The sequence below is a fragment of the Canis lupus genome, chromosome 17 (genome assembly GCF_048164855.1).
Source record: "Canis lupus baileyi chromosome 17, mCanLup2.hap1, whole genome shotgun sequence".
Lineage (NCBI taxonomy): Eukaryota > Metazoa > Chordata > Mammalia > Carnivora > Canidae > Canis > Canis lupus.
In genome coordinates, this window is record NC_132854.1 from 31,906,633 (window position 1) to 31,923,677 (window position 17,045).

Here is a 17,045-nt window from a genome sequence, read left to right on the forward strand (position 1 = left end):
TACAAGTCCTACATCAGCATTGTTATATGCATTTCATATGAGTTCTTCCTTCAATTTGGCTCTATTTGGTCTCCCATTTTCCAGATAGGAGACCAAATCTTAATGAGATTAAATGACTTTCTATAAGTTTTCCTATATAGCTATAATTCAAACCCAAATCCATCTCGCCTGAAAGCCAAATCAAAGCAATAGAAGTTATCATCTAGCTAAAAAAAAAAAATTTTTTTGATGGCACCTATTCCTTATTCTCCCTTTTAACCATCCACAGTAACCACTATCAACAATAATACTATCTGCATATAATTTGTGTCAACAAAACTCTATTCAAAACTGAACTGTCACTAAATTCATATGGAAATCCACAAAGACATTTGTCCTACAGTAAAATTACAAACATGTAAGAAGTACAGGTGACATAAGAAAAAGGAATGAGATAATGGAGAATTACTCTTCCTTCGTGACTATATCTTCCAAACCTCTCAAGACTAGTAAAACCAACACCAATCTACTTCATAAGTAGAATAAATGAAGTCTAAGAAATTGATTGTCCAAAAAATTGTCTTTAATATTTTATGGTTTATCTTTCTTGCAATTTGTATAAAGCTACCTGTCTTTTATTAGAAAGCCAACATCATGCATTATGTAAAACTTTTCTATTTACATATACCACCTGTGACAGATTTTCCATTTTCTATTTAGCCTTCCACATAACACTTGAAATTTCATAATATTATCAAAGTATCACCAATCATCCTATAAAAACCACTGAGAAAGAATGGACATGCTTCAAAGGAATAACATAATTGGCTTTCAAACTCAGATTAATATAACCCTGCCTTTCAATTAACTTTCAAGGTCAATATACATTCAATCCAATATCCTTCAGACTAGTTGGCATTTACTGCAATCAACTTCAATTTTCCCACTATTTTTGCAAATATCTTTTTGAAATTTCTAAGACTAAGGCACCTAATGAGCTCTTTCTTCTTCCCCCTCTCTACCTTCACCATATTTAGTCCAAACCAAATTCAACTAGTACTTCCCAGACAACTTGTCTCAGATCTGTCCTTTACATCCCCACTAGCATTAGCTCAGAATGTAAAATTTAAAAAGTTCTTTTCCAGGCCAGCCCAGGTGGTTCAGGGTTTAGCACTGCCTTCAGCCCAGGGCGTGATCCTGGAGACCCAGGATTGAGTCCCACATCAGGTTCCCTGCATGGAGCCTGCTTCTCCCTCTGCCTCTGCCTCTCTCTGTGTGTCTCTCATGAATAAATAAACAAAATCTTTAAAAAAAAAAAAAAGTTATTTTCCAGTGCAAGTATCATCTAATCCCCAATTCTGTTTATTTTTCCATATTTTCCAACCCTGTGAAGGGCTATGTTTCAGAGCCAGAAAGCTAAACCCTAATTAACCCAAACAACTTCCTCCCCTTCAAACTCACTTCGCTACCAACCAAATCCTAGCAATTTTAGCTCCTTAATATTGCTCATATTCATTTCTTCCTTCTCAGGCCTTTTTCTGTTTTCACCCTTTCTCTACACCTTCCTCTCCTCCTTTATGGAACTTCAAGAACTTTCCTAAAATGGAATGTTCTCTAGGTGTCCTTCCTTAACATTCTTATTTTATTTTTTATGGCTTATTTCCCTTGAGTAAAATCCCAATGTGGCATTTGCATTTATGCTCTGCCCACTTATTCTTACTTCATTTCTTGACTTGCCCCAGCACAAACCCAACATTCTTCCCACAAAACATCCTTAGAATTCTCTCAACATTCCTGATTTCTCCCAGCTCTACATGGGAGACAAGAAAAAGTTTTCTCTTTCCAGAAGTCTCCTGATTATATTCTCCTTCTTTTGAGCTACTCATTCTCTCAGATTAAGCTCACATTTCACCTGCCTCTGAAGACTTCCTGTATTCTCCCAGAGGCCTCTCCCATGTGAGCCCCTTATCTACCCAAAGCAGACTGCATTCCATTATACTGTGATGTACCACAGATGACCACCCACCCCCCGCAGTGTCTTCTACTAGACTGTGAATGCCATGAATTCAGAGATAGAATGCTGTTTAGCTCTGATTCAGTATTCAAAACATACACCAAAACAAACACTTCAGCTTCTCTCTAAAAATCTATCCAAGTACTGAGAATCATTTTAAGGGGACATTTTGACGATTCATTTACTCCCTCTCATCCGCATTAAACTAGAGGGCTGCCTGGGCTTTAATCTTGAACTTAATTTTAGTTACATGCCCCATTTCCATCTTTCAGCCATTTCCTGTTGAATCCCATCCTATACTCTGACTTCAGTCAAGAAACTCTAACACAGGGGATCCCTGGGTGGCTCAGTGGTTTAGCGCCTGCCTTTGGCCCAGGGCACGATCCTGGAGTCCGGGGATCGAGTCCCACGTCAGGCTCCTGGCATGGAGCCTGCTTCTCCCTCTGCCTGTGGCTCTGCCTCTCTCTCTCTCTCTCTCTCTCTCTCAATCTCTATGTCTATCATGAATAAATGAATAAGATATTAAAAAAAAGAAACTCTAACACAACAGGACCTGTTAATTCTCACTAAAGAGCCAAATATGCCATTCCTTCAGCCTAAAATGGTGAGAATCTATCACATATTTAATTCTTAAATGTCAATTTCCAGTAAAGTCCCACAGGACAGTGCCATTACCTGAAAACACCATCACTCTAGAGACCCAATAGCTCAGATAGGTATGAACTATTGAGCCATATGAGTATGAAGCCCTACCATTATTCATCCACCAGCATGCATTACTAATGTCAATGTAACTTGTGTACTTGTAGCATCACCTCCAAAGGAACTCTGAAGACTAATCTTTTTTTGTTAAAATTATTATTCATATAATACGGGCTTTGTCAAGTATATAAACTTAAGTAAAAAAAATTTTTTTAAGATTTTATTTATTTATTCATAGACACAGAGAGAGGCAGAAACACAGAGAGAGAAGCAGGCTCCATGCAGGGAGCCCGACGTGGGACTCAATCCCGGGTCTCCAGGACCACACCCCGGGCTGCAGGCGGCGCCAAACCGCTGCCCAGTAAAAATATTCTTAAGATAACTATTTCACATACCTTCTCTTTGGAGTAGTTCCCATTGGTTAAGTCCCTACAATAGAAGTTCTCAAACTATGGTTTCCAGACCAGCAGCATCCACAGTACCTTAGAACTTACTGCAAATAAAAAAAAAAATCTCAAGTCCTACTCCATAACTACAGAATCAGCAACCAGGGATGGGACCCAGTAATGTGGCTTACTAGCCCTCCAAGTGATCCTGATGCATGCTAAGGGTTGAGAGCCACTGCCCTAAAAAATATACAAAACTTAAAATGACATCTTAACTGAAACCACAGCTTCAACTAGTTTAGCTACTTCTCTGAAAAAGGAAGTTAAAATGAAACATAATTCCTCTCGACTCACCCAACTAGAATTTAAAACAAAAAGCACAGAGAAACTCAAAATTAAGTGAAAAGCCTGGAACTCCTGCCAACAATTTTCAAGAATGCACTGAATAAAGCTCACATGCTTCACTGTGCTTAGGCATGCTTAAGAGGGCACCATAAAAACGCACTTGATTTGTTGCTGTCACTGCACACTAAGCTGGCTCTCAGGAGGTCTTGGTCCAGGGATCTAAAGGACAGGGAAAGTCATTGAGTTTATTACTTAACACTCCATAAGCACCAACACTCCAAGGGATCCAGAAAAGAACACCTAAACATAAAAAACATGTATTGGGTCCACAGAACAGAATGTTTCAAGAAGCAAGAAGCACAGAAGTGATTTTCTGAAAAGTCAACCACTTCTGGCTTTAAAGGAATACTAGTCAGGAGACTCTCACGGGTTATTTTTTGTTGCATTCATCTTATAATTTCCTCATATCAAGCATTGCTATTTTACATCTACAAACAAGAGGCATTAGTAAGAAACTACCTTAGACATATTTTCCTACTGCCTAATCTCTGATTTGTTTACCCCAGTTAAGGCAATCTGAACTAAATAACACTGGAATAATTAATCTGAATGTGGTTAGAGATTAAATGAGCGTGAATCCAAGGCCACTTTATTAGAATACCCTACACAAAAAGTTACAATACCAAAGTAGTTTCTATAAAAATAGTCATGAGTAAATAGAGTTACAAAGCCATCAAATTTAAAACATGAAAACAGAAATTGCTGAAAAGAGGTGCAAAACATGAATAAAAAAAAATGTATGATGGTTGGTGGCTACAACAAAAAATGAAACTGCCATTAGTAGACTTCCTTCTTCACATGGTAAAATGTGAAATAACGTGAACATATTCTGGTCTGCTGATTCATGCAGATAGTTTCCTTTGAAACTTAATTCTAGCTCTTATGTTATTCAGCTTACTAAATCTAAAATAGGGTAATAAATTAAAATGTAGATCAAGTGCCAATATGAATGCCAGTCATCAAAATAAATAAGGTTAGCATCATGTAAAATGAAATATTACCCTTGTCCAAGTCTTTTGCTGCTCTGGTGAAGCAGGGAGTGAGGCACAGAGGAAATAACCCCAAACCAGGAGGTGGGACTGAAGTCAGAATACCTATCTTATCCTACCACGCTGGGTAGGATACACTGGGCTCCTTGCAAATGCCACTCGACTTCTTCTGAGCCACTTTCTCCTCTGTGAAAGAACTGCATCAAATGATATTAATCTTTAGTTCCTTCCAGCTCTGAAAGTCTGATTTTTACCTCTTACAAAGGAACATTCACTAAAAGTACAGTTTCTGAAATTAACAATTCTCACTGCAAATTAAAAAGGACGTAGAGACATACTGGTCTGGCTAGAGGGCCTTTTAGGTAAGTCCAAAAAAGACAATGGACACTTGTCAACTGAATGACATGACTAAGCATTCCGAACTAATATAAATAGATGTCCTCAGATATTACTTTGATTGTAATTGTGGGGTAATGTGCTCCAGATTTGAAGGCTGACAACTTTGAGTATCTATCTCCTTGAAAATTTTTAATTCTAATGAAATTAAAAATGCCTTTAAAATCACAAAGTAACTGATAATTAGTAAGCTATCAAAGTCATTCCAGAAAAGCGATCTTCTGACAAAAAAATAAGCTTTCAAGTGATGTAACCCCAAATTTCTTCTTAAAGTTTCAATAAACCAGAAGAAAAACACCAACCTCAAACACCAGATTGTCAAATTATTTACTTATGAGTGGAGGAGGAGGAAGAGAATCATGACCAATATATTTGGGAGTGGGGGCTGAATACTTAAAAGTTCAAAAGTGTACCTAAGATAGGTCCTTCCTGATTCCATAATTTTCATCATTTTATGAATGAATTGATTTTTCAAACAAGACTTTAGACCCTCAAAAAAAAAAAAAAAGACTTTAGACCTTCAGACAAGATAATTTACTACTAACTTCCTGGTAAAATAATACTCTGCCCATTTCTATACTTTAATACAACTGTCACTAAAATCAGGAGGACAAAGTGTCTATTTATAAGCAAGTCTTTAAGGAAACAGTAAAAATACTCATTCCTAATAATATACTAGATTAAAACAAGAGTAAATTATTAGTGGGCTATTCAATAGTTTTAGGTACTTTACATTTAGGATACAGAAACACATTTTTGCTTTCATCTTTTTCTAAGAACACTATTGAATATTATCAGTTATAATGAAGTCAGTGTTTACAACTATTGTTATGGCAATCCAGATATTGGAGGGACATCGAGTGATCATAAGATCTATAGCCTTCAATTCCTTAAGATTTAGATTTAATAGGCTTAGAGTTCTTAGTTTATTCTAAATACCAATTTTTTTTTTAATTTTGTATACAAGGGCAAGAGTATTGAAAGTTCCTTCCTCTCCTATTACAGTATGTTGCATAGAGTCTTCAGGAATACCCCTGGGTCATATCATTCTCTCCAAGCAAAGGAAACCACACTAGTCCCTCTACTACACCCCTCCTCCCTCCACACATGCTGAGGTCTCTCTTCTGGAAGGGTTTCTCCTCCTACTTTCTCCTCTTACAAATGCCTTACTTTTTTTTCTCACTTAATCTTCCAAGGATAAAATCAAATTGCTTAGTACACTTAAGAATTTCATCCTTTCAATCCTTTCTTAAGACTCAGCTACCCTATTAACCACAAAGCATTTTTGATCTGCATCTTTATTAAGAAACTATAGGGAATCAAAGACTGAGGATTTTAACTGAGGTGAACATACAAAATTAAGAATACTATGAGACTAAATAATACTCCATTGTAGATATTGTACCACATTTTCTTTCTCCACTCATCCATCAATGGACATAGGGGTTGTTTCCATATTTTGGCTGTTGTGAATAATGCTGCAATGAACCTGGGAGTACAGTTAGCTCTCTGAGATCCTGATTTCAATCGTTTTGGATATATATCCAGAAGTGGAGATCCTGGCCATCTTCAAATACAATATGGATGAAACTAGAGGATACTACACTAAGTGAAATAAGCTAGTCACTAAAGGACAAACACTGAATGATTCTATTTACATGAGGTATCCAAAATATTCAAACTCACAGAAACAGATAGTGTAATGATAGTTACCACACACTGGAGGAGGGGGAAAGACGTATTGCTGTTTAGCAGGCATATAGTTTCAGTTATACAAGATAAATAAGTTCTGGTGATCTGGTCTGATCAGGTGATCATTCTGCCTATAGTTAACACTGTATTGTGCCCTTACAATTTAGTCAAGAGGGGAGATCTCATGCTAAGTATTTGTAACCACAATATTACCATTAGGAAATTTATAAATTAAGCCATATCTAAGAGTCAAAACAGAAGAGCAACTCAGCTCCTCTCACATTTAAGTGTAAGATCCAACCCTAAGAATTCTTTTTGCCTGCCAGTGTGCACACTCTTATCTACTATATCGTCATTTACCCAGTGTTTTTTAATTCCACCTAGCTCTAGATATACTAGAGTTTAGTGTTAACCATACAAGTAAAAATATGAAAGAAAGAATAAGGTTATCGTGTGCATTGTACAAACCATGGGAATCCAGAGAACAAAGAGCAGTCTAAGATTTCACCATAAAAAAGTATCAGTAGTAATTAATAATTGAATAGCTAACATAAAGTGACTATTATATGTCAGGCATCTAAGTTCATTACCTGTAATAACTCATTTAATCCTTACAATGGTCCCTATGCAGCAAGTATTAGTGTTTTCCCTCATTTTACAGATAAAGAAATCAAAGGATAAAGAGGTCTGGGAATTGGCCAATGCCTGGGAATTGGCCAATGCCCACATGGGCAGTATTGGCTGAACTGGGACTAGTAACTGTCTGGCTTCTTCTCCTAGTGAGGGTGGGCTTCATGGATGTGACAAGATGGCCTGGACTCTAAGAATGGCTGTCTAGGAAAAGCAAAAGAGAGGAAGATGGCCTAAGTGACAAAGCTTATGTGGAAGGGAGATGAATGCAGGTAGATAACCAAAACGTGATCAGAAGGCAAAATGCCTTGAAAGTCTGTGGGTGTGCTTGGAATTCACATGGTAAACCAGCAGCCATGGTGGGTTCATGATTGAATGCACAGTTCAAGTATATACACATAATATGTGAGGAGAGCAATGGACAACAAATCTCTTGAGGAAAATCCATAAGCATAATCCATATCATAAGCATCTAACCATCTGATCAGTGCTAGCCAGCAGTCTGCCAAGTTGAGAGTACAGGTGCTGAGGAGGACAGGAGTCATACACACACATATGGACCCCAACCTTCAAAAATTAGTGTGCCTTTCTGATTTAAAAAAGAATTATTTGAGTACAACTGACACATGATATTACACTAGTTTCAGGTGTACTCCTATCTGATTCTTAAAGCACACTAAAGCTTCAATTCAGTGAACTTTTCTTAAGAGATAATTATACCAAAACTATTTATGATACTGTTAAAATAAAACATTAATTTCAGTTTTATTAGTGCTCTGAAATCTACTGGATGTGAATTTTTATCTCAACATATGCTTAGAATATTGTGTCCAAAAGAACCTTCCAGACAGGCCCTCTCTCCTCTTTTTGTTTTTTCATAATCCTATCACCATCTTACATTATCTTTGTTTTTCATCACCTGCCTTCTCTATCAGAACGTACGCCTAAGAATGGCAGGGTTTTGTCCTCTTCACTATGAAACTGAATCCCCAATACCTAGAACAGTGCTGGGCATATAGCAGGAGCTCAATACATGTTGAACTCATTCATTCATATGGTCATACATTTATTTATACACTGAGTGAATCAAATACCCTGGTGGCACCCATGTCTTAAAAGATTTTTGTATTTTTTGTTTTGCAACCTTGACAGATAGAAGTGGAAGTAGTTTTTGGTTACAAAATTGTGTCAGGCTAAATTGGATATCATTTTGTCAACTTTGTGGGTTTGTTTTCAGTGTTGTTTGGGAGTAGAGCTTTCAAGGAGGGGTAACAGGAAGATAAATACATTTTGTTGTATGAATTTAAGTGCAATGTACCTGAAATTGTATGTATTCTTTTTTGAATAGTTGTAGGTAAGAAACAAGTTATTTGGATTTAGAAGGGGAGGAGAGGAAAGAAAAGCAAGCAACAATTTTTTGCTCATTCTGCATGAGAATCCATGGAGTAAATGAGTATAGAGTTAGGTATGGCTGACAGTGGGCCATACTGTGAATAACCACAAACAGTGGTGACATTCACAACTCACAGACCCCAAGGCCAGGACATACAGTGATGTTAGATTCTCTAAACTGATGTGAATATCCAAATGGGGCAAGAGGCATGACACACTCACTGCCGGTTTTTCCAAAGCAAAGTAATTGCTGGGCTAAGAAATCAGGCCTCACATTTCCAGAAGGCATTACAGAAAACAATGTTGAATTTTAACAAAAAGAGGGAATTTTTATTTGAGTTTAAAAGAAAGAAAGAATGGTTAAAACTATAGTTATCCAGACCATATGGAGTATAGGCAGAAAGTGAGGTAATAGGTCAATGGAACAGGGGAGGCAGAAACAGATGCACACTTACGCAGATGATTGAGGGGGCAGAGAAGGAAAGGAAGTGGAGTCCTTAGCCAGTGAAACTTCCTCTCCACCCTCGCTTCCTCAGAGCTGGGCTTTTCCCTACAGATGCCTGGTCACTCTTCACAGAGGACTCTCAAATCGACATAGCCAGCCATAATTTCTGAACAATAGCCTGACAACTCCACTTCTGTGTGGATGCTCTACCGTGCATCCAATGCACTGTGCTGAAACCTCACTTCCACCTTGCCCCAGAGTCGGCTGCCTTTCCCATTTCTGCAAGCGGTTACACAAGCTCAAAAGTGGTTTCTTCTAGATCCTTCATGCTAATCAACCCCCATCATGTCTTACTTGAAACACCTTTTTAAATGAGCATTTCTCATTTACATTTCCACTACTTTCAGCAGTTGTCAACCATATCAAAACACCCAGGAACAGCAACAATTTCCTAACTCTCTCCAAACCTCCAGCCTTGTGCTCAGCCAGTCCATTTCATGTACTATTTCATTATCTGATCTTTCTCAATCTCTGCTTTTAACTTTGGAAGTTTCAGCTCAAAAGCTTTTGGAAATAATCCCACTACCTAGGAGATAACATTTAAACCCCCTAGCCAGGTTGCTCAAGGCACCACTCAAACTGCGCCCAACCTATCATTGATCCTGCCTCCATGCGCCCAACCTATCATTGATCCTGCCTCCAATCTGCTGACCTGGAAATGCATTCCTTGTGCTTCCCACTCTCCACTTCCCAAAAAATGAGGGCCCCAGAAGTGGAGATCATGTGTAACTTTACTCATTGCTTTCCATACAAGGGCCCTGAAAAATGTTTGATTAAAACTTTGTACCAGTGTGCCATACTTCTTGCAGTTCCCTGCCACCTCTCACTCAAATCCTACTCATCTTTAAGATTACACTCAAGCCTTATCTCCCCGCCAGCACCTCAGGTAAACCTACACTTCAGTGTGTGACCACCAGCATTTGATGCTGACATCCTTGTTATTCAAAGTGTGGTCCCCATTGTTATGACCCGAGAGCTTGCCAGAGATCTGGACCTAATAAGTCAGAATCTCTATGTGAACTGGATCATAAGGTGTTTTATATAAACATCAAAGTTTGAGAAGCACTTGTTTAAAGCACCGTACCTCTAAAAAATCTGCATAATTTCTTACCCATAGGATCTAAAAATTCTTTAGTAACTCCAAAACTTCCTTCCTACCCAACCAACTTCCTAGAGGACATATATGACAAATACATATGAACACATTTTTTAAAAGGTCCTTTATTCAATCTTTATATATTTCTTTAAGGCATACTTTAGAGGCAGAATATTATATTGGAAAGAACATTGGGTTAGGACATGTAATGAGAGTTTCCACTTGAATTAAGCATATGACCTTGAGTAAGCCACTGAACTTCTCAGTTTCCATATCTGTAAAAACAGGCAACTACCCTATCTTACAAAGCGGTTATAAGATTACACAAGGCAGGGATCCCTGGGTGGCACAGCAGTTTAGCGGCTGTCTTTGGCTCAGGGCGCGATCCTGGAGACCTGGGATCGAGTCCCATATTGGGCTCCTGGTACATGGAGCCTGCTTCTCCCTCTGCCTGTGTCTCTCTGCCTGTGTGTGTGTGTGTGTGTGTGTGTGTGTGTGTGTAACTATCGTAAATAAATAAAAATAAAAAAAATTACACAAGGCATTAACTAAAACATTCAAATGTTATTTTCTTTCTACTCTCTTCCACCTCCTCTCTCATAAACAGTACTTTTCCTCTTTACATATTACCAGCCTTAAAAATCAAGTGTTTTCTATTATTGTATCCAACCCATCCCACCAGTTATTTAAAAGGAAAATTATCCTTGTATTCTTCTCTCATATCCATATCTTAGGTTATTATTAGTTTCATCTGTGTTTGGTAGTCTAAAATATCACATTCATAAAATAAGAGTTTAATAAATATTTCTTCCTACTAATGAAAGGCAATTACTCCTGATGCTTTATTTTTAACAACTAGCAAGAAATAACTTCTACTGACTTGGTAGGAAAAGAAGTGATCACTCTATTCTAAGTCTTGGTGAAAGAATTTTTCAAGTGTTCCTGTGCTTAATCATTTCTTGGACTTTGCTTTTCTGAGTCATTATCTGATCCCCTACTCATCTCTGCAATGAGAGAGGAGTTTCATCTTACTGGAATTAGACTGTGCTATTTATTGTTACACTTGATGCTCTGTGCTCACCACCTGTTTCTAACCCTCCAATGGCTAGCTACACTGATAGTAGAACTTTGGGTAATGTACTGAAGTATGAAGTAGTCTTTCTGTAATCCATTACACTAGGTGACAGGACTATAATTCATTTTTTTGCTTACAATTTGAGTTTTCAGACAAGACATTAAATTATTTATTGTCATGAGGGCTTTTTATGAGATTTAATATACAATGACCTAAACTATAAGAAAAATATTCTATCACATATTTTTCCATTTTACATATTTTTAGTAAGCACTTATTCCCAGCTAAGAATGTTAGAATTAAGAAGAGTGAGAATTTAGTTTTGTTTTAATAAGCAAAATAGAGCATTAAAAACTGGTAAGAAACTATTCTAAATTATTTACTCATTCTATTTTAAAAGGTATTTTCCATACCAGTGCTATAAAGGTCAAAGTGTGGTAGCATGATCTTGAGCAATTTAGATTAGTAAGGTTTCACAATCCATAGCTCTAAAAAGAATGTTCCATTATCACGGCAAATACAACTAAACATTCACAAATGTCTGTGTGACAGTCATAAAACTTATAAAGCCCTTTGTGTGCACATATCAGTAAAATTCAAATACCGCACTGTTTTTCAACTAACCAGTGTTAAGACCATACATGTAACACATTTCTTCTTTTCTAAGGCACACATATGGCTCATTTAATACTTCTAAAATTAGGAGGTCTTATTACTGATCTTAAATATGATGGCATATTATAGTATTACATCTATTTGAAATTACATGGCTCACAAACCAGGGGAAAAAAATCAAATCATAATACAAAGATACTTGCCATGGATCAAATGAGGTAATACCATATCATATATGCAAATCCAGTTTGGGTATAGCTGGCCTAGTTAAAAAAATAACTAAAAATGATTTCAGTCAGATAGGACTAGAAATAATAGCATTTTTTTAAGGCTGTTGAAGTTTGTTTTGATAAAATAGTAGGAGGAATACAAGCTAAGTAGGCTAAGACACCCCCTGAATTTAAATTCCAGCTCTGCTATTTGCCCAAGGTTACATAGCTAAACAAGTTACTCTTCTGACTCATTTCACTTTACCCACTGGAAGCAAAGCAGAAGCAAAATGGTAATACCTGGCTGGGCTGTTACTAGGTTAGAGATGATTAATGTAATGGCAGTGCCTGAGAGCTTTTATCCAGTTTGTCTAAACCTAATTGAGTATTTGAGATACTTTGGATACTCTAGCACAATGATTTTCTTACCTACTTCATCCCTCCAAACCCAGGATTCCCTAAGACTTGCCAACTGTAAATCATGTCAGGTGTTCCTTGAGACACAAAAGCAAACATTAAGACTTCAGAATACATTTCATCTTTTCCACTTTTGGTCTTAAGTTTGGGATGGAAAGGAGTAAGATTTATTTGTACATACCCAGGATTCAGGATCTGTACACGGTGAATATTAAATATTTAATGGATGTGGTTGACAAGCCACAAGATAAAAGGTCTACAAGTGAGAGGATGCAATACCCCCAGGCTAGGACTCACCCACCGCCCCCACCCCATCAGCCCAACAGGTCAGTGAGGCTTCTAGTATCCCTAGAGCAGCCATCTCTGGCTCCAGCAGCCCAAGGCTTACGTCTGTGGATGTCACAGTCTTCAATAAAGAGATTTTTTTCCCCTGCCTTGTTCTTGCAAGTAGAATTAAATGGCAAATGAAAAGTATGAGAAAAAGACATACACTTCTATTTCTTAATAATCTGGGATCAGCATGCTCTGGACACCCATATGTAGTTGTCATACTGTTGCGCTTTCTCCTCCAAGACAAAGACCAAGCCCCTTTGTAAAATGAATTCAGCACCAAAAGAAACAAAGATCTGGAGACCCCCAGGATCTGATGCCTCATTCTTTGAAGCAATTTTCACATATATTTACACAATTTCTACATATATTCTTATTTAGTGTGTATATATGCTCTACTGCACATTTTATAGGTGAATACATACTATTATGCACAAAACAGAGCATGAGATAACTACCTAGTAGACATTTTTTCTTCTTGATATTAAGCCAAGAGTCAAGTAACATGTCAGCCAAATTGTTTATCCAGATACATTGATTCTTTTGAAGATTATTTCCATATCTCAGTCAACTAAAAAGATACAGAAAATACAGATTTTCAAAAAAATCTATGAGCCAATGTTATTGTACTGTAATGAAATAGCAAAATGTAATAACAGTGATACTTGATATTTACTTAGAGATTTCTCCCCCAAATTGCTCAAAGCACACAGAGAAAAATCCTTGTTAAATTGATAGTGGTTAATGCAGTTAAATCCCAGCTGCTCCTTCTCTCAAGCCACCAAGATCCTCCCTCTACTTTTCCTCCTCAGCTTAAGAAAAACTGGTTTACCTGAAATATGTTCTAAGCATGTTTATAATCTGTTTCTTGAGTGGAATTTTATTACACTATCATTTAAACTTAATGTGGGTTAGTTAAATTTATATGGCAAGTACACCTTGTTTCCTAAAAATGAAAGGCTTTTCAGGAATCCTTTTTGAAACATATTTTCTTAGGTTTATGTGGCATATCTGATCAGTGGTCTCTGAAGCAATGGTACTAAGCTCTTAAGAAAAAGTTAGAACACATCCCCCTGCCTCAGAGTTTAGTTGGGCTGGTGACTCAGTAGGGATACTCAAAAAAGTATGTCTAAGTCACATCTAAGTCATCCCCACTGGGGATTGCTGCTCAAATTATACCTGGGCAATTACCCCTAAAACATTACTACTCCATTAACCTAAACTCAAAAATAACCATTACATGGTCAATATGTAACTTAATACCTAATCAATTTAACCTTTTTGATAACAAAGCTCTTTTTAAAAATTAAAAAAAAATAACGTTATTATCAAGGAGCATTAACATAAAAGTATGCTTCCTAGTTTCTTGATTTTTTTCCCCATTATATACAACTGGAAGTAAGCAGCAGCAAGATTTTTGACCTCCCAAATAGTGCCTATTGCTATTAATGATTTTTTTTTTTTTTAGTGTCTAGGGTAAAAACCACAAATACTTTCGATATTATAATCAAAACGTTATGCTGTTAGTGTAGCAGCCTTTTGATGGACAAAACAAATGGAAGACGCCCCAAAGAAGCAGCTAAGTTTTCTGTCTGATGGAAAACATGGCTGGAGTATGCATTTGAGTTCCCTAGAGATTACAAACACCTTTTAAAAAAAATTCATAAGCCCTACAAAAGTGTCTTGTTTTGCCTATCCAAAGGATAACTTCCTCTCCTCATGGCCAAAATGACAGACTTTTCTTGGAAATTAAGGAGAAAAAATGGGATAAAAGTAAAATGATAAATTTTTTATTTGGATTAATGTACAGATTGATTCTGGTTTTATGTAAGTTTTTGTTTCTAAAATATAGAAACAAAACTTTTTTAAAAAATGCAAACCAAACTAACATTTACAATTCTGAAACTATACAAAAAGTTGAGTTCTCATAAAAGGTACTAGAACTGTTTTTGGTCCCAGGATGCCTGGGTGTCTCAGTCAGTTATATGTCTGACACTTGATTTCAGCTCAGGCCATGATCTCAGGATCCTGAGATTGAGCCCCGAAAGGGGCATGGAGCCTGCTTAAGACTCTTTTCCCCCCCACACTCCCCACCTGCACCAACTCACTCACACATTCTCTCTCTTACTCTCAAAGAAAAAAGAATTGTTTTTGGACCTTCATATATAGGGGCAAAAGCAAATAACTTGGCTATCTGTTCTCTGGTTTCCAGGTTTGCTAGTCTAACCAAATAAACTGTAAAAAGCTGATTATATAAAATGTCAGAAAAAAAAAAAAGAAAACCATATCTGGGGGCATCACAATGCCAGATTTCAGGTTGTACTACAAAGCTGTGGTCATCAAGACAGTGTGGTACTGGCACAAAAACAGACACATAGATCAATGGAACAGAATAGAGAACCCAGAAGTGGACCCTGAACTTTATGGTCAACTAATATTCGATAAAGGAGGAAAGACTATCCATTGGAAGAAAGACAGTCTCTTCAATAAATGGTGCTGGGAAAACTGGACATCCACATGCAGAAGAATGAAACTAGACCACTCTCTTTCACCATACACAAAGATAAACTCAAAATGGATGAAAGATCTAAATGTGAGACAAGATTCCATCAAAATCCTAGAGGAGAATACAGGCAACACCCTTTTTGAACTCAGCCACAGTAACTTCTTGCAAGATACATCCACGAAGGCAAAAGAAACAAAAGCAAAAATGAACTATTGGGACTTCATCAAGATAAGAAGCTTTTGCACAGCAAAGGATACAGTCAACAACACTAAAAGACAACCTACAGAATGGGAGAAGATATTTGCAAATGGCATATCAGATAAAGGGCTAGTTTCCAAGATCTATAAAGAACTTATTAAACTCAACACCAAAGAAACAAACAATCCAATCATGAAATGGGCAAAAGACATGAAGAGAAATCTCACAGAGGAAGACATAGACATGGCCAACATGCACATGAGAAAATGCTCTGCATCACTTGCCATCAGGGAAATACCAATCAAAACCACAATGAGATACCACCTCACACCAGTGAGAATGGGGAACATTAACAAGGCAGGAAACCACAAATGTTGGAGAGGATGCGGAGAAAAGGGAACCCTCTTACACTGTTGGTGGGAATGTGAACTGGTGCAGCCACTCTGGAAAACTGTGTGGAGGTTCCTCAAAGAGTTAAAAATAGACCTGCCCTACGACCCAGCAATTGCACTGTTGGGGATTTACCCCAAAGATACAGATGCAATGAAACGCAGGGACACCTGCACCCCGATGTTTCTAGCAGCAATGTCCACAATAGTCAAACTGTGGACGGAGCCTCGGTGTCCAACAAAAGATGAATGGATAAAGAAGATGTGGTCTATGTATACAATGGAATATTCCTCAGCCATTAGAAACGACAAATACCCACCATTTGCTTCAACGTGGATGGAACTGGAGGGTATTATGCTGAGTGAAGTCAGTCAGTCGGAGAAGGACAAACATTATATGTTCTCATTCATTTGGGGAATATAAATAATAGTGAAAGGGAATATAAGGGAAGGGAGAAGAAATGTGTGGGAAATATCAGAAAGGGAGACAGAACGTAAAGACTGCTAACTCTGGGAAACGAAGTAGGGGTGGTGGAAGGGGAGGAGGGCGGGGGGTGGGAGTGAATGGGTGACGGGCACTGGGCGTTATTCTGTATGTTGGTAAATTGAACACCAATAAAAAATAAATTAAAAAATAAAATAAAATAAAATAAAATAAAATAAAATAAAATAAAATGTCAGAAAAATATACCTGTTTTAATATCTATTCCCAGTCAAAAGAAGGGATTACATCAAAAAGGCCTAACTTCTCATTAAAAAAAAAATTAAAAAAAAAAAAAGCCTATAGCTTAATTGTCACAATTTAAGGATTCAGGGACCAGATTTTTTTCCCTCCATGTTCTTCTGCAGGGGACATGTATCTTCATAAGGTCAAGAAGAGAGAGCCAAATTATGAAAATGATTACAATTATAATCCAACACCATTTATTGAGCAGGACTATATGCCACTTAACACTTTACATACCTGGCTTTGTAGTCATTACATCATCTTTGTGAGGTAGGGATATCCCCCAAATAGGGGTTACTTGCTAAGCTCCAAGAAAGCAGCAGTGATTTCTCTCTTGTTCACTGAGAAACAAAGTCATCACAGGGAGGAAGAATAACCTAAGGTCATACAGCT

The 17,045-nt window shown here is 37.3% G+C and overlaps 1 protein-coding gene across 41 annotated transcripts in view; it reads right to left on the reverse strand.

Annotated features, from left to right (window-relative positions):
- LMO7 (LIM domain 7) overlaps positions 1-17,045 on the reverse strand; it is a 197,460-nt gene that overhangs the window by 68,712 nt on the left and 111,703 nt on the right. Inside the window, exon 1 of one of the 41 annotated variants that reach the window (XM_072782734.1) lies at positions 3,091-3,288. The exons of the other annotated variants lie outside the window; for them this stretch is intronic. Coding sequence (XP_072638835.1) covers positions 3,091-3,113 — 23 coding nt within the window. The 5' untranslated portion in view covers positions 3,114-3,288. Of the gene's footprint in view, positions 1-3,090; positions 3,289-17,045 lie in introns of those variants that run through there. 41 annotated transcript variants of the gene reach the window in all.